This window comes from Ictalurus punctatus, chromosome 9, assembly GCF_001660625.3.
Source record: "Ictalurus punctatus breed USDA103 chromosome 9, Coco_2.0, whole genome shotgun sequence".
In the NCBI taxonomy this organism is placed as follows: Eukaryota; Metazoa; Chordata; class Actinopteri; order Siluriformes; family Ictaluridae; genus Ictalurus; species Ictalurus punctatus.
The window spans coordinates 22,872,090-22,899,947 of record NC_030424.2 but is presented as its reverse complement, the minus strand read 5'-3'; the positions used below and the strand labels follow the sequence as shown (position 1 = coordinate 22,899,947).

At 34.3% G+C, this 27,858-nt stretch overlaps 6 gene segments (V, D, J or C); all 6 read left to right on the top strand.

Moving 5' to 3' along the window:
- The first annotated feature begins 51 nt into the window (after positions 1-51).
- On the top strand, positions 52-807 carry LOC128633551 (T cell receptor beta variable 14-like). The segment is given in 2 exon segments: positions 52-231; positions 370-807. Coding segments are annotated over 2 exon segments (384 nt in total).
- Positions 808-4,659: 3,852 nt separating this feature from the next.
- Positions 4,660-5,378, top strand: LOC124628513 (T cell receptor beta variable 10-1-like). The segment is given in 2 exon segments: positions 4,660-4,828; positions 4,924-5,378. Coding segments are annotated over 2 exon segments (504 nt in total).
- Positions 5,379-7,356: 1,978 nt separating this feature from the next.
- LOC128633552 (T cell receptor beta variable 7-2-like) lies at positions 7,357-7,965 on the top strand. The segment is given in 2 exon segments: positions 7,357-7,521; positions 7,601-7,965. Coding segments are annotated over 2 exon segments (381 nt in total).
- Positions 7,966-10,735: 2,770 nt separating this feature from the next.
- Positions 10,736-11,407, top strand: LOC108261779 (T cell receptor beta variable 7-2-like). The segment is given in 2 exon segments: positions 10,736-10,928; positions 11,008-11,407. Coding segments are annotated over 2 exon segments (381 nt in total).
- A 71-nt stretch (positions 11,408-11,478) lies between these two features.
- LOC128633579 (Ig kappa chain V region K-25-like) lies at positions 11,479-12,196 on the top strand. The segment is given in 2 exon segments: positions 11,479-11,647; positions 11,742-12,196. Coding segments are annotated over 2 exon segments (504 nt in total).
- Positions 12,197-26,676: 14,480 nt separating this feature from the next.
- LOC128633548 (T cell receptor beta variable 4-2-like) lies at positions 26,677-27,417 on the top strand. The segment is given in 2 exon segments: positions 26,677-26,848; positions 26,964-27,417. Coding segments are annotated over 2 exon segments (462 nt in total).
- Positions 27,418-27,858: the final 441 nt, after the last annotated feature.

Below are 27,858 nucleotides of genomic sequence, written 5' to 3'. Positions count from 1 at the left end.
TCTTTCATTTTCTCTATTGCATTTAGTTCGACTCTGCAAACAGACAACTCATTCAGAATGCAGCATGTGAAAGGAGGAGCTGAAATGGGTCTGATGTCATTTCCTTCATCTGGTCCTCAGCAGGATGCTTTTGTAGCAGTCTCTGGTCCTCATCCCCTCTCTTGCCATTATTATGAATCAATATGATTAGTGTTATCATCTTCCTGCCTTTCTTGCTTCTCTGGACTCCAGGTACTATTCATCTATGAAGTGATATGAACTTGTGTAATGCATTTAATTTGCAAACAATTCATGATCCTTCACATTTATGTTATTTTTATTTATACTTCTTACATACATGTTATTTTCAACTTATTTGTTGTCCTTTAGTTTTAACAGGAGAGAATGGGGTCACCCAAAGCCCGAGTGTTGCCTGGCATCTGAAAGGAGAATCTGCTGAAATGAAGTGCAGTCATAATAAAGGTGCTGAATATTATCAAATGTACTGGTACAGACAGCGCCAAGGAGAGAGTATGGAGCTCATCGTGTACACCACAGCCAGTAGTGAACCAGACTTTGGCTCAGTTGATAAAAATAAATTTTCTACTGTTAAAAAATTAGCTACAAATGGATCTCTAACTGTGAAGGATCTGGATACAGAGGACAGCGCTGTATATTTCTGTGCAGTAAGAGAACACAACGTTACAGTTCACCTGCACTGCTGAACAAAAACACCTGCACTGATATTACTGCAATAACTAATACAACAGACAGAGGGAGTCCTCTTCTATTTTCTTTTTTTCTGCACATCACCTTTACTCATACTGTAAAAAGAAATATTCTGCATTCCCCATTTTTTGTGCACTTTTTTCCCCCCATGATGCACTTCAGTTCTCTGTCATATGGGGGTGCATTAGACACTACTGCAACAGACTTCAGCAGATATCATTAATTCAAAGGAAGAACCAAGATGATCATCAGCCTCTTTGCTTTTACAGCATCATTCATCTGTCATACTGGTAATGCTACAGTTTTCTTATTACATTAAATCAATTATGAATTATTCCACTGTGGAAACCGTTCTCTACACTTTAGATAGAAAATGTTGAGTAATTTCAAAATTGACTTAATCTTTTACTTTCATACAGGGTGGTCTTCAGCCGTCAAAAATGTTCACCAGACTCCTCCTGATTTAATTAAGAATCTACAGCAATCTACAGAGCTTAACTGTTCTCACTCCATACCAGGCTACGATGTTATGCTCTGGTATAAACAATCTGACAGCAACGAGTTACAGATTCTTGGACATCTCAATATGCATTTGAAAAACCCTGAGCAATCCTTGACTAACAAAATCAGTTTGGATGGAAATGGGGAAAATACTGGCAAAATAACGATCAAAAATCTGCAGCTCAATGACAGTGCAGTTTATTACTGTGCGGTACGTAGACACAGTGTCACAAGTTTCCTCTTTCCTGTACAAAAACTCTTATCTCTAATCTAAAACATGTGCGTTATAAGAATAAATAGTCATGTTCAGACACCTGCAACAACTGCTTAAGAGTAGGCTATTTGTATTCCACAAAATGAGCTCAAAAAACAAAATAAAACGAAACAAAACAACAATCCAGGCTAATTTTAAAATAGCCTCAGTACATTCTCAGTACACTCTGTTCACAAAATCCATGTGTGAACTCATCTCACTAATTCAAGTCTGGATGTAGTATTTGAGGTTTATACACAGACATGCAATATTTATGCAAAAAATTAAAAATGGCTTAGAAAGACTATGCTAGAATTTTCTTCCATGTTATAATAATCGAAATGGACGCAGTATTGTGGCAGAGCATTGTTCCTAGCTATTGTTTCAGCCCGGTGGAGTCTTAGCTTCGCATAGCTTGTCCAGTTAAACTAAGCATCAGCTTAGCTTGACACGTACTGTAGCATGTTTGTCCAAAAGCCAGTTTTGTCATAATAACTGAGCAGGGATTAAGATAAGACTGCTTTAGAACTGAAATTGACCAAAATGTTCTGGACTTGTTGAAATAAGGTGACATACTCAGCTAGCTTGCTTTGTGTAATACTCCCCAGAAGCCCTTCTGACAGACACTTCTCCAACTGTCCTTCACTTCTCCTCTATGCTCTATGTTTAGAAAATGGCCAGATACTGTTGTTTTGAGAGAAACAATCAATCATGTGGGAAAGAAGTGTTTAAAATTCAAGAAGAAATAAAATGAAAGTGGAACAGCTTTTACAAGATGGAAAAAAACAACCTTTCCATTGTTGGGAATGAAGTGCTTTTCTCTGGACAGATAATGCTACCAGTCATGTTGCAAAATTGATGGAAATGCAGTTAAAGTGCTTTGAATGTTGCTAGCTGGGATAAAACTTGAGTAACAAATCTAACAAAGGTTGCTATTTTACCAGCTAAATTCCATTTTTACACTAGAGTCAAAATGACATAGATGCCATGGGTAAATATGTAGTAGGAAAATACTCTATAATAACTAAATATAAAATTAATTTAAATTAAAGTGCTATTTTATTGAATAGAATATTGTTCTCATTGTAATACATACCACTACTATTTTTGTTTACTAGTATATGGTACAATTAACCATCATTTAACTTAACATGTTGGAATGACATGACATTTTTATTAAAAGTTCACGTGACTGGCCTTTAGACTTCCTTGATCTTGAACAACGAGACTAGCCTTTAATTTTGCCATTGGTTTTGCTGTAGTCTTCATCACAAAGAACTTCACCAAGTTCTGAACTTGTACAGGAGCTTGTGTGCCTCCAGTCAGGTTCCCCATCATGGAGATACCAGAAGAGATAAGAAAAGGTTTTAGCATAGTGGAGTGGCATTACTTTTGTAAAAAATTCAACTGCCTTGCCTTTTGATTTCTTTGTAATTTACCAAAGTGACTAACCTTTAGTTTTGCCATAGTGTTTACAGACAAGGTCTTGTCCTGAAGTTCTCCAGGAGCTTCTGTGCCTCAAGACAGGTACAACGTGATTGAGGTAGCAAGAGTGGGAGGACATGACATTTTAATTAAAGGCCTTAAGATTTCAGTGAACAGTGTTTACCTCAAGACAGGGACACAGTGATTGAGGTAGCAAGAGAAGTAAGACAATACAAAACTGTTTAATAACACAAATTGAAAGGTAGTGTTTCCACATTGTTGGCAGCCATGAAATCCCAATTTAACACAGTATGTCCAGGATCATAGCACATAGAGCAATTAACTGCACATGTCATTATGTTCCCATGACTAAAACGTATATATATATATATATATATATATATATATATATATATATATATATATATATATATATATATATATATATATATATATATATATATACACACATACACACACACATATACACCTATATATAAAATATATTTTATAGTATTTATGCATTATTTTTATGGATGTGCAAAAAGCACTGAATTAAACTAAATAAGTAATAAAAACTCACTTTCACTGCACCTTGTGGTTTCCGTTACTCACTGCCTTTAGGAATATTATTTTACTTGTGTTTACTTTTGATCATAGTGTTTGTGCATTGCGATCTTGATTTGTGGATCTCATTCTATTTATTTGTGAATTTGCTTATTTTTTGTGAATCTAGCTACATTTATTTGTGGATTGTAATTTATTTATTTGGAAATATGAAATAATTTTAACCCCATAATTGTTTGCTTTTGTTAAATATACATAAAGATTTGCGAAGACAATTCTGTACAAACAAAAAATATTTCCTTCAGTTTTCACCACCTGTGTGTTTTTAAAACCGATTAAATACCATGACCCCGACCACAAAACAAGTTTAAACTTAGTTATTAAACTCTGAACATTTCTATAAATGTTTTACTAAATGTTTAAACTCTTTCACATAAAACTGTTTATAATTTAATTCCTGCCCACTTTAACACAGTTTTATTTCCTATTAGTTGTACAGCAGTTTCTGAACCACAAAGATGAATAACTAGAAAATAAGCTAGAACATGTTTCATGTCATTGTTAACATTTATAGTTGTTTTAACACGGTTATTACTTTCCCGAGTCTCTATTCACTCTTTACAGCCAGATAAAAATCACACAAAAACCCTGAACACTGAAAAACTATTATTTAGCAACATTAGCCATATGCTAACCTTAACTTCGCTAAATATCAGACTTTTTTAACAAGATAGCAAACACAAGCCCTATATATATATATATATATATATATATATATATATATATATATATATATATATATATATATATATATATATATATATCGTATATTCTATATATATAGAATATACATTTGCTTATACATTCACATACATACGTTGCTTACCTTTGCCTAGTGTTAAACCCCTGACTATAGTAAGGATAATGTATTAGAATAATTAAGTACATATAAAACTTGCCACTGCTGTCAATATCTTCTCACTAATCAAATTCAAGCATTGAACATAACTGTGATTTAATGCATGGTCGGAACCTTATTTTGTGATAACCACCATTAAGCTAAGGACTATGGCTATTTTCTGATAATCTGTACAAGTAATCAGACCCTGACATGCATTATTAAATTTGAAAAACTTAAGCAAGTACAATATTCTTTCCATTTTGGCCTAATTTCTATACTTCTCAACAGAGATGCAGTTCTTATTTTCCTCATATGTGGGCGCTGTGCTGTTAAAGTGTGGGAGGAAACTGATCACACGCTTTACTACATCAGACACGTACATGCAATATGAGCTCAGTTTAAAACAGACATTCAGACGTTCAACATGATCCGAGCTGCCAGTATTCTATGGGTTTTAATGATATGTCACAGAGGTATTTTTTTTATTTTTATTGATGTTGCTTAAGCACTGTTACTGTATATAAATTTAATTTGATATTGTTGCAATCAATATTCTCTCTCATTGCAGGGCTTTCTCAGAGTAATCTGGTCTTCCAGACTCCTCCTGATCTCTTTGGCAATCATAAACAATCTGTTAAAATCCAGTGTGAACACAGTGTACCAAATTATAATCAAATCAACTGGTACAGAGAAACTCAAGACCAGGGACTGACCTTAATTGGATATCAATATGGGACGTCATCACCACAGATTGAAAATGATTTTAAGCTGAAAGTGGAGATCGCTAGGGATGGAAACAAAAATGTCTCTTTGACTATCAAAAATCTTTCATCCAATGACAGTGTGGTGTACTTCTGTGCTGCGTCTTACACAGTGCTGCATCTCTGCTTTATTCAGTACAAAAACCCTCTGTGTAAATATTCTCATCACTTCATTAACACCTGCTCCCGTGGCCTGGAATTGACACATTGCCAGAGTTTTTCAGAAAAGTCACACGATTACAGGCAGTTATATAACTTATAAATGTAAATGTAATAATTTATCACATTTCTTTCATCCAAGTAACTTACAGGTCAAGCAGAGACCAGGAGTTGTTGAGGCGTTATTATAATAAATTTCAAGACAAATATGCAGTTACAGCAATTAAGACTGTAAAACTCACTATAGCACTGAACAAAGAATGATCACAATGTGTGGATATTCATCTGGTCTTTAGGTGGTGCTGTAGTTTCACTCATTCATTTAGTGGGTGGAGGATGTGAGCTGTTATTTCTCATGCCTCACAATAATCTTCTACATGTGGCTTATAGTTTTTTTTTTGTTTGTTTGTTTATTCAGTGTTTTCCTGTATGGATAGAAAAAACCTTGACCCTTTGAGATCTGTGTAATAAAGTCATGATCATGATCAGGACATGTGTTTTCCAATGCTGTCATTTTATGCTTATTTAACTTTTTTGTGATCATGTTTCCTTTGTTCTGATTGTGCTGTAAAAAAAAACAACAAAAAAAAACAAAAACAAAAACAAAAACACAAAAGAAGATTAAGTACAATATTTATTCTAGTAAGTGATTTGTTGATTCTATTTACATTTTCAGTGAATGAGAATCCTCCCACATACATGTGATGTTGTATGATGGGCTGATATGTCCAGTGAATATATGAACTTCCTCTGACTTGTACTGCATAATTAATATGGATGCCATTCATACTCATGATGTAGTGCTCTACTATATGACATTTGAAACAATTCACAGTAGTGGGTGTGATCATTGTGTTCATCTATACAATGACATCACGTCCTTTATCACCACTGCTAGTGTCATACCAGATCCTGTGTCAAATTGTAAGAACTAAGATCATAGTTTACCAGCTTACTGTATATCATACTGAATATGATCAGATTTTCCTATAAATTCATCATCAGTGTGTGCTTCCTGTCAGGTAATTTTATTAATATATGAAATATGTACAGTATACCAACAATGTACTCTGTGTAATACCAAAATATTGCTTTGTTAATGTGACTTGGCTAATAAAGCTGTATCTAACACTGTTTTTTAGGTTCTTTGATATGCAAAGATGTTCATCAAAGTCCTGCTGATGTGCTGTGTTTACCTGAAGAGAGTGTAACTCTAACCTGTAACCACAGCATCCCAGATTATTACACAATATTGTGGTATCAAAGAACACAAGAAGACACAGGCCTGAAACTCATCGGATATGTTTATACTACCAATCCAAAATATGAGGGAAATTATGAAGGTAATTTTACAGTGAGTGGAGATGGGAGATCATCAGTGTCTCTACAGATTCCCAAAGCAAGACAAGTGCTGCACAGCGCTCTGTACTTCTGTGCAGCTTATTACACACAGTGTCACACACGTCCTCTCCTTAAAACAAAAACCTCTCTTTGATCAAATCTACAGCCTCATACACCTGTTTTACCACATCTCAAGTCACATTAAACACCAAACTGCTGATATTATTCCAATATTAAATCACTCTTTCAATATGATAACAGTTTGTGATGTAATTTTTTCTTCATTTAACAGTAACATAATGTCTTCATTAGAGAAATCTTACATGACAGAAAAAAGAAAATGGAGGAAAATGTAAATGTCTATAGAAAACAGCTTATGTCATATAGTATTTTGAATAAAAATATCACAATATACTAAAGTTTTATATGTAAAAGTAAATATAAATAGCTTAAATCTAATTTAATACTTTTTCCCCCAGGTTCTTCAAAGGGGGGATTAGACTTTTTTTTAAAAGGCAAAACACCACCATCAATGAACCATCAAACAACAGTTGGGGGCCTACCACTCCCCCCAATAGCATACACATTGCTTCTGCTGACTGAAGAGATGTTGGTGATCCCTCATAGATAGCCTAAAAATATTTCATTAATTAATTCATATTATCATCACTTATATTGTTTTTTTTATGTATAATAAAGATTGCTTAATTAAAGGATAGTACAAAATCAGAATTCAGCATGTGATACGAAGACTTGAGATGGTTTTGATGTCATTTCCTCCAGCTGATCCTCAACAGGATACATTTGCAGCAGTTGGTGGTGCTCTTCTTTTCTCCTGCAACCAGCACAAACCAGTATGATCAGTGTTATAATCAGTCTGACTTTCCTGCTTTACTGGAAATCAGGTATGAGATAGTTTACAAACTGAAATTGACTTGTGAATACAAATGAAATCATTATTTGAAATAATTTGTTGTCCTTTAGTTTTAGCAGGAGAGAATGGAGTCACCCAAAACCCCAGCGTCGCCTGGCATCTGAAAGGAGAATCTGCTGAAATGAAGTGCAGTCATAATAAAGATGCTGGCTATTATCAGATGTACTGGTACAGACAGCGCCAAGGAGAGAGTATGGAGTTCATCGTGTACACAACAACCAGTGAATCAGACTTTGGCTCAGTTGATAAAAATAAATTTTCTACTGTTAAAAAAATTGCTGCAAATGGATCATTAACTGTGAAGGATCTGGATACAGAGGACAGCGCTGTATATTTCTGTGCAGTTAAAGAACACAGTGTTACAGAGTTACAGCAGTGCTGAACAAAAACACCCGCACTGATATTACTGCAGTAACTAATACCACAGACAGAGGGAGTCCTAATGTAACAAATAAGCAAGGACAGTATTCTTTCCACTGTGACTAATTTCTATATTTTTCAACAGAGGTGCAGTTCTTATTTTCCTCATATGTGGGCGCTGTGCTGTTAAAGTGTGGGAGGAAACTGATCACACGCTTTACTACATCAGACACGTACATGCAATATGAGCTCAGTTTAAAACAGACATTCAGACGTTCAACATGATCCGAGCTGCTAGTATTCTATGGATTTTAATGATATGTCACAGAGGTATTTTTTTATTTTTATTGATGTTGCTTAAGCACTGTTAATGTATATAAATTTAATTTGATATTGTTGCAATCAATATTCTCTCTCATTGCAGGGCTTTCTCAGAGTAATCTGGTCTTCCAGACTCCTCCTGATCTCTTTGGCAACCATACACAATCTGTTAAAATCCAGTGTGAACACAGTGTACCAAATTATAATCAAATCAACTGGTACAGAGAAACTCAAGACCAGGGACTGACCTTAATTGGATATCAATTAAGAACGTCATCACCACAGATTGAAAATGATTTTAAGCTGAATGTGGAGATCGCTGGGGATGGAAACAAAAATGTCTCTTTGACTATCAAAAATCTTTCATCCAATGACAGTGTGGTGTACTTCTGTGCTGCGTATTACACAGTGCTGCATCTCTGCTTTATTCAGTACAAAAACCCTCTGTGTAAATATTCTCATCACTTCATTAACACCTGCTCCCGTGGCCTGGAATTGACACATTGCCAGAGTTTTTCAGAAAAGTCACACGATTACAGGCAGTTAAATCACTTATAAATGTAAATGTAATAATTTATCACATTTCTTTCATCCAAGTAACTTACAGGTCAAGCAGAGACCAGGAGTTGTTGAGGAGTTATTATAATAAATTTCAAGACAAATATGCAGTTACAGCAGTTAAGACTGTAACACTCACTATAGCACTGAACAAAGAATGATCACAATGTGTGGATATTCATCTGGTCTTTAGGTGGTGCTGTAGTTTCACTCATTTATTTAGTGGGTGGAGGATGTGAGCTGTTGTTTCTCATGCCTCACAATAATCTTCTACATGTGGCTTATAGTTTTTTTTTTGTTTGTTTGTTTATTCAGTGTTTTCCTGTATGGATAGAAAAAACCTTTACCCTTTGAGATCTGTGTAATAAAGTCATGATCATGATCAGGACATGTGTTTTCCAATGCTGTCATTTTATGCTTATTTAACTTTTTTGTGATCATGTTTCCTTTGTTCTGATTGTGCTGTAAAAAAAAACAACAACAAAAAAACAAAAACAAAAACACAAAAGAAGATTAAGTACAATATGCATTCTAGTAAGTGATTTGTTGATTCTATTTACATTTTCAGCGAATGAGAATCCTCCCACATACATGTGATGTTGTGTGATGGGCTGATATGTCCAGTGAATATCTGAACTTCCTCTGACTTGTACTGCATAATTAATATGGATGCCATTCATACTCATGATGTAGTGCTCTACTATATGACATTTGAAACAATTCACAGTAGTAGGTGTGATCATTGTGTTCATCTATATAATGACATCATGTCCTGTATCACCACTGCTAGTGTCATACCAGATCCTGTGTCAAATTGTAAGAACTAAGATCATAGTTCACCAGCTTACTGTATATCATACTGAATATGATCAGATTTTCCTATAAATTCATCATCAGTGTGTGCTTCCTGTCAGGTAATTTTATTAATGTATGAAATATGTACAGTATATCAACAATGTACTCTGTGTAATACCAAAATATTGCTTTGTTAATGTGACTTGGCTAATAAAGCTGTATCTAACACTGTTTTTTAGGTTCTTTGATATGCAAAGATGTTCATCAAAGTCCTGCTGATGTGCTGTGTTTACCTGAAGAGAGTGTAACTCTGACCTGTAACCACAGCATCCCAGATTATTACACAATATTGTGGTATCAAAGAACACAAGAAGACACAGGCCTGAAACTCATCGGATATGTTTATACTACCAATCCAAAATATGAGGGAAATTATGAAGGTAATTTTACAGTGAGTGGAAATGGGAGATCATCAGCTTCTCTACAAATTCCCAAAGCAAGACAAGTGCTGCACAGCGCTCTGTACTTCTGTGCAGCTTCTTACACAGTGTCACACACGTCCTCTCCTTAAAACAAAAACCTCTCTTTAATCAACTCTACAGCCTCATACACCTGTTTTACCACATCACAAGTCACAGTAAACACCAAACTGCTGATATTATTCCAATATTAAATCACTCTTTCAATATGATAACAGTTTGTGATGTAATTTTTTCTTCATTTAACAGTAACATAATGTCTTCATTAGAGAAATCTTACATGACAGAAAAAAAGAAAATGGAGGAAAATGTAAATGTCTATAGAAAACAGCGTATGTCATATAGTATTTTGAATAAAAATATCACAATATACTGAAGTTTTATATGTAAAAGTAAATATAAATAGCTTAAATCTAATTTAATACTTTTTCCCCCAGGTTCTTCAAAGGGGGGATTAGACTTTTTTTTAAAAGGCAAAACACCACCATCAATGAACCATCAAACAACAGTTGGGGGCCTACCACTCCCCCCAATAGCATACACATTGCTTCTGCTGACTGAAGAGATGTTGGTGATCCCTCATAGATAGCCTAAAAATATTTCATTAATTAATTCATATTATCATCTCTTATATTGTTTTTTTTTTATGTATAATAAAGATTGCTTAATTAAAGGATAGTACAAAATCAGAATTCAGCATGTGATACGAAGACTTGAGATGGTTTTGATGTCATTTCCTCCAGCTGATCCTCAACAGGATACATTTGCAGCAATTGGTGGTGCTCTTCTTTTCTCCTGCAACCAGCACAAACCAGTATGATCAGTGTTATAATCAGTCTGACTTTCCTGCTTTACTGGAAATCAGGTATGAGATAGTTTACAAACTGAAATTGACTTGTGAATACAAATGAAGTCATTATTTGAAATAATTTGTTGTCCTTTAGTTTTAGCAGGAGAGAATGGAGTCACCCAAAACCCCAGCGTCGCCTGGCATCTGAAAGGAGAATCTGCTGAAATGAAGTGCAGTCATAATAAAGGTTCTGGCTATTATCAGATGTACTGGTACAGACAGCGCCAAGGAGAGAGTATGGAGTTCATCGTGTACACAACAACCAGTGAATCAGACTTTGGCTCAGTTGATAAAAATAAATTTTCTACTGTTAAAAAAATTGCTGCAAATGGATCATTAACTGTGAAGGATCTGGATACAGAGGACAGCGCTGTATATTTCTGTGCAGTTAAAGAACACAGTGTTACAGAGTTACAGCAGTGCTGAACAAAAACACCCGCACTGATATTACTGCAGTAACTAATACCACAGACAGAGGGAGTCCTAATGTAACAAATAAGCAAGGACAGTATTCTTTCCACTGTGACTAATTTCTATATTTTTCAACAGAGGTGCAGTTCTTATTTTCCTCATATGTGGGCGCTGTGCTGTTAAAGTGTGGGAGGAAACTGATCACACGCTTTACTACATCAGACACGTACATGCAATATGAGCTCAGTTTAAAACAGACATTCAGACGTTCAACATGATCCGAGCTGCCAGTATTCTATGGGTTTTAATGATATGTCACAGAGGTATTTTTTGATTTTTATTGATGTTGCTTAAGCACTGTTAATGTATATAAATTTAATTTGATATTGTTGCAATCAATATTCTCTCTCATTGCAGGGCTTTCTCAGAGTAATCTGGTCTTCCAGACTCCTCCTGATCTCTTTGGCAACCATACACAATCTGTTAAAATCCAGTGTGAACACAGTGTACCAAATTATAATCAAATCAACTGGTACAGAGAAACTCAAGACCAGGGACTGACCTTAATTGGATATCAATTAAGAACGTCATCACCACAGATTGAAAATGATTTTAAGCTGAAAGTGGAGATCGCTGGGGATGGAAACAAAAATGTCTCTTTGACCATCAAAAATCTTTCATCCAATGACAGTGTGGTGTACTTCTGTGCTGCGTATTACACAGTGCTGCATCTCTGCTTTATTCAGTACAAAAACCCTCTGTGTAAATATTCTCATCACTTCATTAACACCTGCTCCCGTGGCCTGGAATTGACACATTGCCAGAGTTTTTCAGAAAAGTCACACGATTACAGGCAGTTAAATCACTTATAAATGTAAATGTAATAATTTATCACATTTCTTTCATCCAAGTAACTAACAGGTCAAGCAGAGACCAGGAGTTGTTGAGGAGTTATTATAATAAATTTCAAGACAAATATGCAGTTACAGCAATTAAGACTGTAAAACTCACTATAGCACTGAACAAAGAATGATCACAATGTGTGGATATTCATCTGGTCTTTAGGTGGTGCTGTAGTTTCACTCATTTATTTAGTGGGTGGAGGATGTGAGCTGTTATTTCTCATGCCTCACAATAATCTTCTACATGTGACTTATAGTTTTTTTGTTTGTTCGTTTATTCAGTGTTTTCCTGTATGGATAGAAAAAACCTTGACCCTTTGAGATCTGTGTAATAAAGTCATGATCATGATCAGGACATGTGTTTTCCAATGCTGTCATTTTATGCTTATTTAACTTTTTTGTGATCATGTTTCCTTTGTTCTGATTGTGCTGTAAAAAAGTAAATAAATAAAAAAACCCACACAAAAGAAGATTAAGTACAATATGCATTCTAGTAAGTGATTTGTTGATGCCATTTACATTTTCAGCGAATGAGAATCCTCCCACAAACATGTGACGTTGTGTGATGGGCTGATATGTCCAGTGAATATCTGAACTTCCTCTGACTTGTATTGCATAATTAATATGGATGCCATTCATACTCATGATGTAGTGCTCTACTATATGACATTTGAAACAATTCACAGTAGTGTTATATTATTACACACAGTGTCACACACGTCCTCTCCTTAAAACAAAAACCTGCCTTTAATCAACTCTACAGCCTCATACACCTGTTTAACCACATCACAAGTCACAATAAATGAGAAACTGCTGATATTATTCCAATATTAAACCACTCTGTCAATAAGATAATAGTTTGTGATGTAATTTTTTCTTCATTTAACAGTAACATAATGTCTTCATTAAAGAAATCTTACATGACAGAAAAAAGAAAATGGAGGAAAATGTAAATGTCTATAGAAAACATCTTATGTCATGTAATATTTATAATAAAATATATCACAATATGATTAATGGTTATATGTAAAAATACATACAAATAGCTTAAATATAATGTATTGCTATTTCTCAGGTTCTTTAAAGTTTATTTATTTATTTTTTTAAAGTCAAAACAGCACCATCAGTGGACCACCAGTCACAAACAGTCAGAGAATCTCTCTCTTTAACCCCCCCCCCCTCCCCCAACCCCCCCTCTGGTGAGCTACACATTGCTTCTGCTGACTGAAGAGATGTTGGTGATCCCTCATAGCCTAAAAATATTTCATTAATTAATTCATATTATCATCTCTTATATTGTTTTTTTTTAATGTATAAAAAAGATTGCTTAATTAAAGGATAGTACAAAATCAGAATTCAGCATGTGATACGAAGACTTGAGATGGTTTTGATGTCATTTCCTCCAGCTGATCCTCAACAGGATACATTTGCAGCAGTTGGTGGTGCTCTTCTTTTCTCCTGCAACCAGCACAAACCAGTATGATCAGTGTTATAATCAGTCTGACTTTCCTGCTTTACTGGAAATCAGGTATGAGATAGTTTACAAACTGAAATTGACTTGTGAATACAAATGAAGTCATTATTTGAAATAATTTGTTGTCCTTTAGTTTTAGCAGGAGAGAATGGAGTCACCCAAAACCCCAGTGTCGGCTGGCATCTGAAAGGAGAATCTGCTGAAATGAAGTGCAGTCATAATAAAGATGCTGGCTATTTTCAGATGTACTGGTACAGACAGCGCCAAGGAGAGAGTATGGAGCTCATCGTGTACACAACAACCAGTGAATCAGACTTTGGCGCTGTTGATAAAAATAAATTTTCTACTGTTAAAAAAATTGCTGCAAATAGATCATTAACTGTGAAGGATCTGGATACAGAGGATAGCGCCGTATATTTCTGTGCAGTTAAAGAACACAGTGTTACAGAGTTACAGCAGTGCTGAACAAAAACACCCACACTGATATTACTGCAGTAACTAATACCACAGACAGAGGGAGTCCTAATGTAACAAATAAGCAAGGACAGTATTCTTTCCACTGTGACTAATTTCTATACTTTTCAACAGAGGTGCAGTTCTTATTTTCCTCATATGTGGGCGCTGTGCTGTTAAAGTGTGGGAGGAAACTGATCACACGCTTTACTACATCAGACACAAACATGCAATATGAGCTCAGTTTAAAACAGACATTCAGACGTTCAACATGATCCAAGCTGCCAGTATTCTATGGGTTTTAATGATATGTCACAGAGGTATTTTTTTTATTTTTATTGATGTTGCTTAAGCACTGTTACTGTATATAAATTTAATTTGATATTGTTGCAATCAATATTCTGTCTCATTGCAGGGCTTTCTCAGAGTAATCTGGTCTTCCAGACTCCTCCTGATCTCTTTGGCAACCATACACAATCTGTTAAAATCCAGTGTGTACACAGTGTAAAAAATTATGATCAAATCAACTGGTACAAAGAAACTCAAGACCAGGGACTGACCTTAATTGGATATCAATTAAGAAAGTCATCACCACAGATTGAAAATGATTTTAAGCTGAAAGTGGAGATCGCTGGGGATGGAAACAAAAATGTCTCTTTGACCATCAAAAATCTTTCATCCAATGACAGTGTGGTGTACTTCTGTGCTGCGTATTACACAGTGCTGCATCTCTGCTTTATTCAGTACAAAAACCCTCTGTGTAAATATTCTCATCACTTCATTAACACCTGCTCCCGTGGCCTGGAATTGACACATTGCCAAAGTTTTTCAGAAAAGTCACACGATTACAGGCAGTTAAATCACTTATAAATGTAAATGTAATAATTTATCACATTTCTTTCATCCAAGTAACTAACAGGTCAAGCAGAGACCAGGAGTTGTTGAGGAGTTATTATAATAAATTTCAAGACAAATATGCAGTTACAGCAATTAAGACTGTAAAACTCACTATAGCACTGAACAAAGAATGATCACAATGTGTGGATATTCATCTGGTCTTTAGGTGGTGCTGTAGTTTCACTCATTTATTTAGTGGGTGGAGGATGTGAGCTGTTATTTCTCATGCCTCACAATAATCTTCTACATGTGGCTTATAGTTTTTTTGTTTGTTTGTTTATTCAGTGTTTTCCTGTATGGATAGAAAAAACCTTGACCCTTTGAGATCTGTGTAATAAAGTCATGATCATGATCAGGACATGTGTTTTCCAATGCTGTCATTTTATGCTTATTTAACTTTTTTGTGATCATGTTTCCTTTGTTCTGATTGTGCTGTAAAAAAGTAAATAAATAAAAAAACCCACACAAAAGAAGATTAAGTACAATATGCATTCTAGTAAGTGATTTGTTGATGCCATTTACATTTTCAGCGAATGAGAATCCTCCCACAAACATGTGACGTTGTGTGATGGACTGATATGTCCAGTGAATATCTGAACTTCCTCTGACTTGTATTGCATAATTAATATGGATGCCATTCATACTCATGATGTAGTGCTCTACTATATGACATTTGAAACAATTCACAGTAGTGTTATATTATTACACACAGTGTCACACACGTCCTCTCCTTAAAACAAAAACCTGCCTTTAATCAACTCTACAGCCTCATACACCTGTTTAACCACATCACAAGTCACAATAAATGAGAAACTGCTGATATTATTCCAATATTAAACCACTCTGTCAATAAGATAATAGTTTGTGATGTAATTTTTTCTTCATTTAACAGTAACATAATGTCTTCATTAAAGAAATCTTACATGACAGAAAAAAGAAAATGGAGGAAAATGTAAATGTCTATAGAAAACATCTTATGTCATGTAATATTTATAATAAAATATATCACAATATGATTAATGGTTATATGTAAAAATACATACAAATAGCTTAAATATAATGTATTGCTATTTCTCAGGTTCTTTAAAGTTTATTTATTTATTTTTTTAAAGTCAAAACAGCACCATCAGTGGACCACCAGTCACAAACAGTCAGAGAATCTCTCTCTTTAACCCCCCCCTCCCCCAACCCCCCCTCTGGTGCAGAAGCAACACATTGCTTCTGCTGACTGAAGAGATGTTGGTGATCCCTCATAGCCTAAAAATATTTCATTAATTAATTCATATTATCATCTCTTATATTGTTTTTTTTAATGTATAAAAAAGATTGCTTAATTAAAGGATAGTACAAAATCAGAATTCAGCATGTGATACGAAGACTTGAGATGGTTTTGATGTCATTTCCTCCAGCTGATCCTCAACAGGATACATTTGCAGCAGTTGGTGGTGCTCTTCTTTTCTCCTGCAACCAGCACAAACCAGTATGATCAGTGTTATAATCAGTCTGACTTTCCTGCTTTACTGGAAATCAGGTATGAGATAGTTTACAAACTGAAATTGACTTGTGAATACAAATGAAGTCATTATTTGAAATAATTTGTTGTCCTTTAGTTTTAGCAGGAGAGAATGGAGTCACCCAAAACCCCAGTGTCGGCTGGCATCTGAAAGGAGAATCTGCTGAAATGAAGTGCAGTCATAATAAAGATGCTGGCTATTTTCAGATGTACTGGTACAGACAGCGCCAAGGAGAGAGTATGGAGCTCATCGTGTACACAACAACCAGTGAATCAAACTTTTCGCTGTTGATAAAAATAAATTTTCTACTGTTAAAAAAATTGCTGCAAATAGATCATTAACTGTGAAGGATCTGGATACAGAGGATAGCGCCGTATATTTCTGTGCAGTTAAAGAACACAATGTTACAGAGTTACAGCAGTGCTGAACAAAAACACCCACACTGATATTACTGCAGTAACTAATACCACAGACAGAGGGAGTCCTAATGTAACAAATAAGCAAGGACAGTATTCTTTCCACTGTGACTAATTTCTATACTTTTCAACAGAGGTGCAGTTCTTATTTTCCTCATATGTGGGCGCTGTGCTGTTAAAGTGTGGGAGGAAACTGATCACACGCTTTACTACATCAGACACAAACATGCAATATGAGCTCAGTTTAAAACAGACATTCAGACGTTCAACATGATCCAAGCTGCCAGTATTCTATGGGTTTTAATGATATGTCACAGAGGTATTTTTTTATTTTTATTGATGTTGCTTAAGCACTGTTACTGTATATAAATTTAATTTGATATTGTTGCAATCAATATTCTGTCTCATTGCAGGGCTTTCTCAGAGTAATCTGGTCTTCCAGACTCCTCCTGATCTCTTTGGCAACCATACACAATCTGTTAAAATCCAGTGTGTACACAGTGTAAAAAATTATGATCAAATCAACTGGTACAAAGAAACTCAAGACCAGGGACTGACCTTAATTGGATATCAATTAAGAAAGTCATCACCACAGATTGAAAATGATTTTAAGCTGAAAGTGGAGATCGCTGGGGATGGAAACAAAAATGTCTCTTTGACCATCAAAAATCTTTCATCCAATGACAGTGTGGTGTACTTCTGTGCTGCGTATTACACAGTGCTGCATCTCTGCTTTATTCAGTACAAAAACCCTCTGTGTAAATATTCTCATCACTTCATTAACACCTGCTCCCGTGGCCTGGAATTGACACATTGCCAAAGTTTTTCAGAAAAGTCACACGATTACAGGCAGTTAAATCACTTATAAATGTAAATGTAATAATTTATCACATTTCTTTCATCCAAGTAACTTACAGGTCAAGCAGAGACCAGGAGTTGTTGAGGAGTTATTATAATAAATTTCAAGACAAATATGCAGTTACAGCAATTAAGACTGTAAAACTCACTATAGCACTGAACAAAGAATGATCACAATGTGTGGATATTCATCTGGTCTTTAGGTGGTGCTGTAGTTTCACTCATTTATTTAGTGGGTGGAGGATGTGAGCTGTTATTTCTCATGCCTCACAATAATCTTCTACATGTGGCTTATAGTTTTTTTGTTTGTTTGTTTATTCAGTGTTTTCCTGTATGGATAGAAAAAACCTTGACCCTTTGAGATCTGTGTAATAAAGTCATGATCATGATCAGGATATGTGTTTTCCAATGCTGTCATTTTATGCTTATTTAACTTTTTTGTGATCATGTTTCCTTTGTTCTGATTGTGCTGTAAAAAAGTAAATAAATAAAAAAACCCACACAAAAGAAGATTAAGTACAATATGCATTCTAGTAAGTGATTTGTTGATGCCATTTACATTTTCAGCGAATGAGAATCCTCCCACATACATGTGACGTTGTGTGATGGACTGATATGTCCAGTGAATATCTGAACTTCCTCTGACTTGTATTGCATAATTAATATGGATGCCATTCATACTCATGATGTAGTGCTCTACTATATGACATTTGAAACAATTCACAGTAGTGTTATATTATTACACACAGTGTCACACACGTCCTCTCCTTAAAACAAAAACCTGCCTTTAATCAACTCTACAGCCTCATACACCTGTTTAACCACATCACAAGTCACAATAAATGAGAAACTGCTGATATTATTCCAATATTAAACCACTCTGTCAATAAGATAATAGTTTGTGATGTAATTTTTTCTTCATTTAACAGTAACATAATGTCTTCATTAAAGAAATCTTACATGACAGAAAAAAGAAAATGGAGGAAAATGTAAATGTCTATAGAAAACATCTTATGTCATGTAATATTTATAATAAAATATATCACAATATGATTAATGGTTATATGTAAAAATACATACAAATAGCTTAAATATAATGTATTGCTATTTCTCAGGTTCTTTAAAGTTTATTTATTTATTTTTTTAAAGTCAAAACAGCACCATCAGTGGACCACCAGTCACAAACAGTCAGAGAATCTCTCTCTTTAACCCCCCCCTCCCCCAACCCCCCCTCTGGTGAGCTACACATTGCTTCTGCTGACTGAAGAGATGTTGGTGATCCCTCATAGCCTAAAAATATTTCATTAATTAATTCATATTATCATCTCTTATATTGTTTTTTTTAATGTATAAAAAAGATTGCTTAATTAAAGGATAGTACAAAATCAGAATTCAGCATGTGATACGAAGACTTGAGATGGTTTTGATGTCATTTCCTCCAGCTGATCCTCAACAGGATACATTTGCAGCAGTTGGTGGTGCTCTTCTTTTCTCCTGCAACCAGCACAAACCAGTATGATCAGTGTTATAATCAGTCTGACTTTCCTGCTTTACTGGAAATCAGGTATGAGATAGTTTACAAACTGAAATTGACTTGTGAATACAAATGAAGTCATTATTTGAAATAATTTGTTGTCCTTTAGTTTTAGCAGGAGAGAATGGAGTCACCCAAAACCCCAGTGTCGGCTGGCATCTGAAAGGAGAATCTGCTGAAATGAAGTGCAGTCATAATAAAGGTTCTGGCTATTATCAGATGTACTGGTACAGACAGCGCCAAGGAGAGAGTATGGAGTTCATCGTGTACACAACAACCAGTGAATCAGACTTTGGCGCTGTTGATAAAAATAAATTTTCTACTGTTAAAAAAATTGCTGCAAATGGATCATTAACTGTGAAGGATCTGGATACAGAGGACAGCGCTGTATATTTCTGTGCAGTTAAAGAACACAGTGTTACAGAGTTACAGCAGTGCTGAACAAAAACACCCACACTGATATTACTGCAGTAACTAATACCACAGACAGAGGGAGTCCTAATGTAACAAATAAGCAAGGACAGTATTCTTTCCACTGTGACTAATTTCTATACTTTTCAACAGAGGTGCAGTTCTTATTTTCCTCATATGTGGGCGCTGTGCTGTTAAAGTGTGGGAGGAAACTGATCACGTTTTACTACATCAGACACGTACATGCAATATGAGCTCAGTTTAAAACAGACATTCAGACGTTCAACATGATCCGAGCTGCCAGTATTCTATGGGTTTTAATGATATGTCACAGAGGTATATTTTTATTTATATTGATGTTGCTTAAGCACTGTTACTGTATATAAATTTAATTTGATATTGTTCCAATCAATATTCTCTCTCATTGCAGGGTTTTCTCAGAGTGATCTGGTCTTCCAGACTCCTCTTGATCTCTTTGGCAACCATAAACAATCTGTTAAAATCCAGTGTGTACACAGTGTACCAAGTTATAATCAAATCAACTGGTACAGAGAAACTCAAGACCAGGGACTGACCTTAATTGGATATCAATTAGGAAAGTCATCACCACAGATTGAAAATGATTTTAAGCTGAAAGTGGAGATCGCTGGGGATGGAAACAAAAATGTCTCTTTGACCATCAATAATCTTTCATCCAATGACAGTGTGGTGTACTTCTGTGCTGCGTATTACACAGTGCTGCATCTCTGCTTTATTCAGTACAAAAACCCTCTGTGTAAATATTCTCATCACTTCATTAACACCTGCTCCCGTGGCCTGGAATTGACACATTGCCACTATTTTCTACAGAAAAGCTACACTTACAAATCTCAAGGTCTTAAAAGTATCTAAACTGTGAGCAGCTATATTAATTTCAAGCATACCATTAATAATGAAGTATCACTCATAAATGTAAAAATATATCACATTTCCTTTTTTCAAGTAAATTACAGGCAGGGGCAGACTTAGCACTAGGCAAAGGTAGGCAACCACCTTGGGCCTTCAGAAGCCAAGGGCCCCCTAAAAAACAAACAAACAACCCCCCCCCCAAAAAAAACCAACAACAACAAAAAACTTTATTATATATATATATATATATATATATATATATATATATATATATATATATATATATATATATATATATATATGTATATATATATATATACATATATATATATATATATATATATATATATATATATATGTATATATATATATATACATATATATATATATATATATATATATATGTATATATATATATATATACATATATATATATATATATGTATATATATATATATATGTATATATATATATATATATATATATATATATATATATATATATATATATATATATATATATATATATATGTATATATATATATATACATATATATATATATATATATATATATATATGTATATATATATATATATACATATATATATATATATATATATGTATATATATATATATATATGTATATATATATATATATATATATATATATATATATATATATATATATATATATATATATATATATATATATATATATATATATGTATGTATATATGGTTTTCACCTGATTTCTGGTCTAGCAGAGACCAGTCTAAGCACAGAACTGAGCAGTTATGGGTTAAGGACTGTTCCTAAGACAAAATGGTGACTTTCTGTCTGTCATGGGTTTTGAGATTATAATCTTACAATCACTAGTGCAGACCATAAATTGATGAGCCACCATGTAAGTAGATCACTTAAATAACAGTATTCAAGCCCAAAGCCAGGAATAATCCTCTGTGATCATCACAAACTTTTAAAACAGATGATTTCCTTAAAAAGCCTTTAATCAGATGATTGGACATGATATTATATGGGAGGTCTAAAATCTAATATCTATGATAACTATCAGGGTTGAGAAATTTTCCTTTATCCTTTTGCTGGATTGAATTACAGAAGTGCTTTGTAGTCCACCAGAAACACATCCTCATTCTAATAGGTCAGGAACTAAAATACTATCAAGCACAATCCTGTTATTGAAGAGTTATTATAATGAATTTCAAGACAAATAAGCAATTACAGCAGTTAAGACTGTAACACTCACTACAGCACTGAACAAAGAATGATCACAATGTGTGGATATTCATCTGGTCTTTAGGTGGTGCTGTAGTTTCACTCATTTATTTAGTGGGTGGAGGATGTGAGCTATTATTTGCCACACAATAATCTTCTACATTTCGTTTGCAGGTTTTTGTCCCCACCCCACCTTGGTTAAAACCCTTTGAGATCTGTGTAATGCATTCATGATTATGAACAGGACTGAATAATGTTTCTTTGACTTCTTTCCTTTGTTCTGATTGTGCTGTAAAAATTGTACGTCGTTATTGTTATTAACCTAATTTAATAATTTAAAAAACAAAGAAATCATTTACATTTTCAGTTTTTCAACACTCTAAATGTAACACCTCTAACATACATGTGACACTGTATGATGGTCTATTATGTCCAGTGACCTTCTGAACATTCTTTAACTTATAGTTGATAAGAAACTCTGTCTTGAACATAATTAATATGGATGCCATTCATACTCATGATGTCATGCTCTCCTATAAGACATTTGAAAGAATTCACAGTAGTGGGTGTGATCATTATGTTCAGCTATATAATGACATCACATCCTGTATCACCACTGCTAATGTCATACCAGATCCTCTGTGAAATGGTAAGAACTCGCTGATCATAGTTCACCAGCGTAAATCAATTAATATGATCAGATTTTCCTATAAATTCATCATCAGTGTGTGCTTCCTGTCAGGTAATTTTATTAATATATGAAATACGTACAGTATATCAACAATATACTCCATGCAATACATAAATATTGCTTTATTAATCTGACTTGGCTAATAAAGCTGTATCTAACACTTTTTTCTAGGTTCTTTGATTTGCAAAGATGTTCATCAAAGTCCTGCTGATGTGCTGTGTTTACCTGAAGAGAGTGTAACTCTAACCTGTAACCACAGCATCCCGAGCTATTACACAATATTGTGGTATCAAAGAACACAAGACGACACAGGCCTGAAACTCATTGCTTATATTTCTAATACCAGTCCACAATATGAGGGAAATTATGAAGGTAATTTTACAGTGAGTGGAAATGGGAGATCATCAGCTTTTCTACAAATTCCCAAAGCAAGACAAGGACTGCACAGCGCTCTGTACTTCTGTGCAGCTTATTACACACAGTGCCACACACGTCCTCTCCTTAAAACAAAAACCTCTCTTTAAACAACTCTACAACCTCATACACCTGTTTAACCACATCTCAAGTCACAGTAAACACCAAACTGCTGCCATTATTCCAATATTAAACCACTCTGTCAATATGATAACAGTTTGTGATGCAATTTTTTTCTTCATTTAACAGTAACATAATGTCTTGATCATCAAAGAGTTACATTAAACAGTAACATAATGTTTACTGCAGTAACTAATAAAACAGATAGGAGGAGTCCTAATTTATGTAATGAAGCACATAAAGGTCATCCAATGTACTACTGCCTTATTGTGGAACCATTTGTTTTGTTCACCCATCTCATTTTTCAGCGATGCAGTTTCACCCACTGTCATATGAGGGCGTTTTGCACCTAAAGATATGAACAAAACTCTGCAACAGACTCTCAGAAGATGCACATGCTGCCTTTTATTTAGATGAAGAGCCACGATGAACATCGTTCTCATTACTTTAACTGCATTATTCATTAGCGATATCGGTAAACATGGATCTTTCATAATTGAATGCATTGTGGCAAGCATGAGTATAATTCAAGTACAAAACAGTGATTATTTCTTATATACAATAAGAATTACTTAATTATTATTATTTTTTAATTTTCCTACAGGAAGGTCTTCTGCAGCTAAAGATGTTCACCAGACACCTACAGATTTAATCAAGGATATACAGGAGTCTACCAATCTTTCCTGTTCTCATGCCATAACTAGCCATCAGGTTATGCTGTGGTACAGACGATCTGAAAACAAACAATTACAGCTTCTTGGATATCTAAATTTAAAGTTCCCATATCCTGAAGATTCCCTGAAAGCCAAAATCGAGTTGCATGGAGATGGACTCAATGAAGGGAAACTTACCATCAAAAATCTGCAGCCAGATGACAGTGCAGTTTATTTCTGTGCAGTGAAACAGACACAGTGCTACAGGACTCTGTGATCTATGACGAAAACCTCCTCCTTCAGAGCAGCACAAATCTTCCACATGCTGTATGCTTTCAAACTACATGTTCAACAACCGCCATTAAACTACATTACAGACATCATTATTGGTTCTGTAATTTGATTCTTGACATTTATTAACTATTACATACAAAAAAGAAAAGAAATGAGGCCTATGGTCCCACTTGTGCTACTTTTAGGGTCATTATCATAAATAGATGCATTTAGACTACTTACCTGAAGTTTTTTATGATACTTTATAGGTTTTTTATTATTATTATTTATTTTATTTTTTTTTACTATTTATTTGAAAGAGGATATCTTTGAATTGCTGAAAAATATGTTGGTCCACCTCAGTCATCTACAGTAAATGAGTATATAGAGTTACATTAAACATTTTGTCACATAAGTGCAATAACTGCAGTTCAAACAGTAATATGATATTTAATATAATTTATTTGACACAATTTTTTATACTGTCTTACAAATTCAGTGTAACTCTACTTACAGTACTTTAGCATGACACAGGACATGTGTTTTCCTGTCATGTTTATTTGACTTTTTTGTGACCAAGTTTGATTTGTTCTGATTGTGCTGTAATCAGACATAAATGACATGTAAAAGCAGATTAAGTATAATATATATTCTAAAAAAAAATGATTTATTGCTGTTATTTACATTTTCAATGAATGCAGATCCTCCAACATACATGTGATGTTGTGTGATGGTCTAATATGTCCAGGGAACATCTGAACTTTATGTAATTTTGAGTTTAAAAGAAAGTCTGTCTTGTACTGCATAATTAATATGGATGCCATTAAACTCATGGTGTAGTGCTCTCCTATAAGACATTTGATCCAATTCACAATAGTGGGTGTGATCATTATGTTCAGCTATATGATGACATCACGTCCTGCATCACCATTGCTAATGTCATACCAGATCCTGTGTCAAATTGTAAGAGCTTGCTGATCATAGTTCACCAGCTTAAATCGATGAATATGATCCGAATTTCCTATAAATTCATCATCAGTGTGTGCTTCCTCTCAGGTAATATCATTAATATATGAAATACATACAGTATATCAACAATGTACTGTGCGTAATACCAAAATATTACTTCTGACATAGCTAAAAAAAAATGTATTGAACACTTTTTCTAGGTTCTTTGATTTGCAAAGATGTTCATCAAAGTCCTGCTGATGTGCTGTGTTTACCTGAAGAGAGTGTAACTCTAACCTGTAACCACAGCATCCCGAACTATAACACAATACTGTGGTATCAAAGAACACAAGAAGACACAGACTTGAAACTCATCGGATATGTTTATATTACCAGTCCAAAATATGAGGGAAATTATGAAGGCAATTTTACAGTGAGTGGAGATGGGAGCTCATCAGTGTCTCTACAAATTCCTAAAGCAAGACAAGGACTGCACAGCGCTCTGTACTTCTGTGCAGCTTATTACACACAGTGCCACACACGTCCTCTCCTTAAAACAAAAACCTCTCTTTAATCAACTTTACAGCCTCATACACCTGTTTAACCACATCACAATTCACAATAAACACCAAACTGCTGACATTATTCCAATATTTAACCACTCTGTCAATATGATAACAATGTCTGATGTATTTTTTTCTTCATTTAACAGAAACATAATGTCTTGATTATGATATTCTCAGCAGCAGTATGCTGTTATGTTTTTCTTCTAAAGATGAACATTTCTTAAAAATAAATAATGGGCGGAAAATTATACTGATAATGAACTGTCAATATTTCACAGAATAATCAGATTTTTCACAAACATGGTTACTGTATTTAATTATGTGCTTACTGTCTGGTGATATCTGAGCTGTGATATTTATTTTATGTATGATGCCCCCCCCCCCCCGCTTCTCCCCTCGTTATTAAAAACACACATCGAATATGTGTTGTATGTTTATGACTATTGTCTGAGCTGTGACAGCACTTAGGATCAGAAAGAGATGAAAATAAACATTTGCTTGATCAGAGAAACCTGGCACGACAGAAAAAATTGGAGGAAAATGTAAATAAGGCTGTGGATGGAAAGGAATGTTGGCGCCTAAGGAAACAACTTGTGTCATATGCTATTAATGATAAAATGTAGGACAATATAATTAATTATGTTATCTAATTTATCTAAAAATAGACACTACTTAAATCTCAGTTTTAAAAAAATTCAATCTTTTTCTTAATGGTGGGATTTTTCTTATGTGTGCTTATATTGTTATTATTTGTTTGTTTGTTTGCATTATTTGCTTAATTAATTAGTATTATCATCTCTTTTATTGTCTTTTTAATTTCTTTGTGCAGCAGCTTGAGCTGCATTTTTTATATGAAAGGAGATCACATTAAGGACGACGATGATGATGATGATGATGATGATGATGATGATGATGATGATGATTACATATGCTTTGGCAATATTATAACTCATAAAACATTTTTATCTGAAATATTATTAAGTCCAATAATCCTAAAGAGCAAAAGAGTCATAGAGATTTAGCACTGTACATCAAAATACTTTCTTTACTTTGCATGAAGTTCATCCTATGCATTATCACCTTTTGCACCACTATTTGTTTTGATTTTTTAGTTTTGCTGTTTCACCCTCTCCCATGTGGGGGCGTTTTTCAGCTAAAGCCACTGACAAAACTCTGTAAAAGATCATCAGAAGATACAAGTGCTGCCTTTGATTCACATGAAGAGCCAAGATGAGCATTGTTCTGCTTACTGTAACTGCATTATTCATCAGCGATATCGGTAAACACTGACCTTTCACAATTGGATGCATTTTTACAAGAATGTGTACAATACAGGCAGAAATCAGTGATTATTTCATATGTACAATAATTGCTGAATTAATCTTTTCATACAGGAAGGTCTTCTGCAGCTAAAGATGTTCACCAGACTCCTCCTGATTTAATCAAGAATATACAGGAATCTACGGATCTTTCCTGTTCTCACTCCATACCAAACCATGAGTTCATGCTGTGGTACAAACGATCTGAAAACAAACAATTACAGCTTCTTGGATATCTAAATTCAAAGTTCCCATATCCTGAAGATTCCCTGAAAGCCAAAATCGAGTTGCATGGAGATGGAAACAATGAAGGGAAACTTACCATCAAAAATCTGCAGCCAGATGACAGTGCAGTTTATTTCTGTGCAGTGAGATTAGACACAGTGCTACAGGACTCTGTGATCTATGACAAAAACCTCCTCCTTCAGAGCAGCACAAATCTTCCACATGCTGTATGCTTTCAAACTACATGTTTACTGAAGATATGATCATATCAGCCTTTTGTACAGGTTCTGTAATTTGTTTCCTGACATTTATTATCTGCTACATTTACATATTTATATATGTTTGAAAAAAAAAACATGGAAAAACATGTTGGGCCACCTCAGGCTTCTATGGTGTATCCCTTGTGTCATATTAAGCTTAATAATTAATACTTAATACATGCTTAATACATAATTAATCTGCTATTGCCTTTCACACAATTATTTGACATCAAAGCCAAAGTATTTACATGCATTTTTTTTTTATAACCTGTGTTTAGTATGACACTATGATTAATGAAATTCAGTAGCTACTTAATTATGTGCAGATGTACACAATTCCTCTAAAATACATTCTATTAATTTAGTACATCCATCCATCCATCCATCTTCTACCGCCTACTCCTTCTTCAGGGTCATGGGGGAACTTGGAGCCTAATTTGTACAGTTAAAAAAAATAAATAATATTGCCAAAATCTATCTGTCAC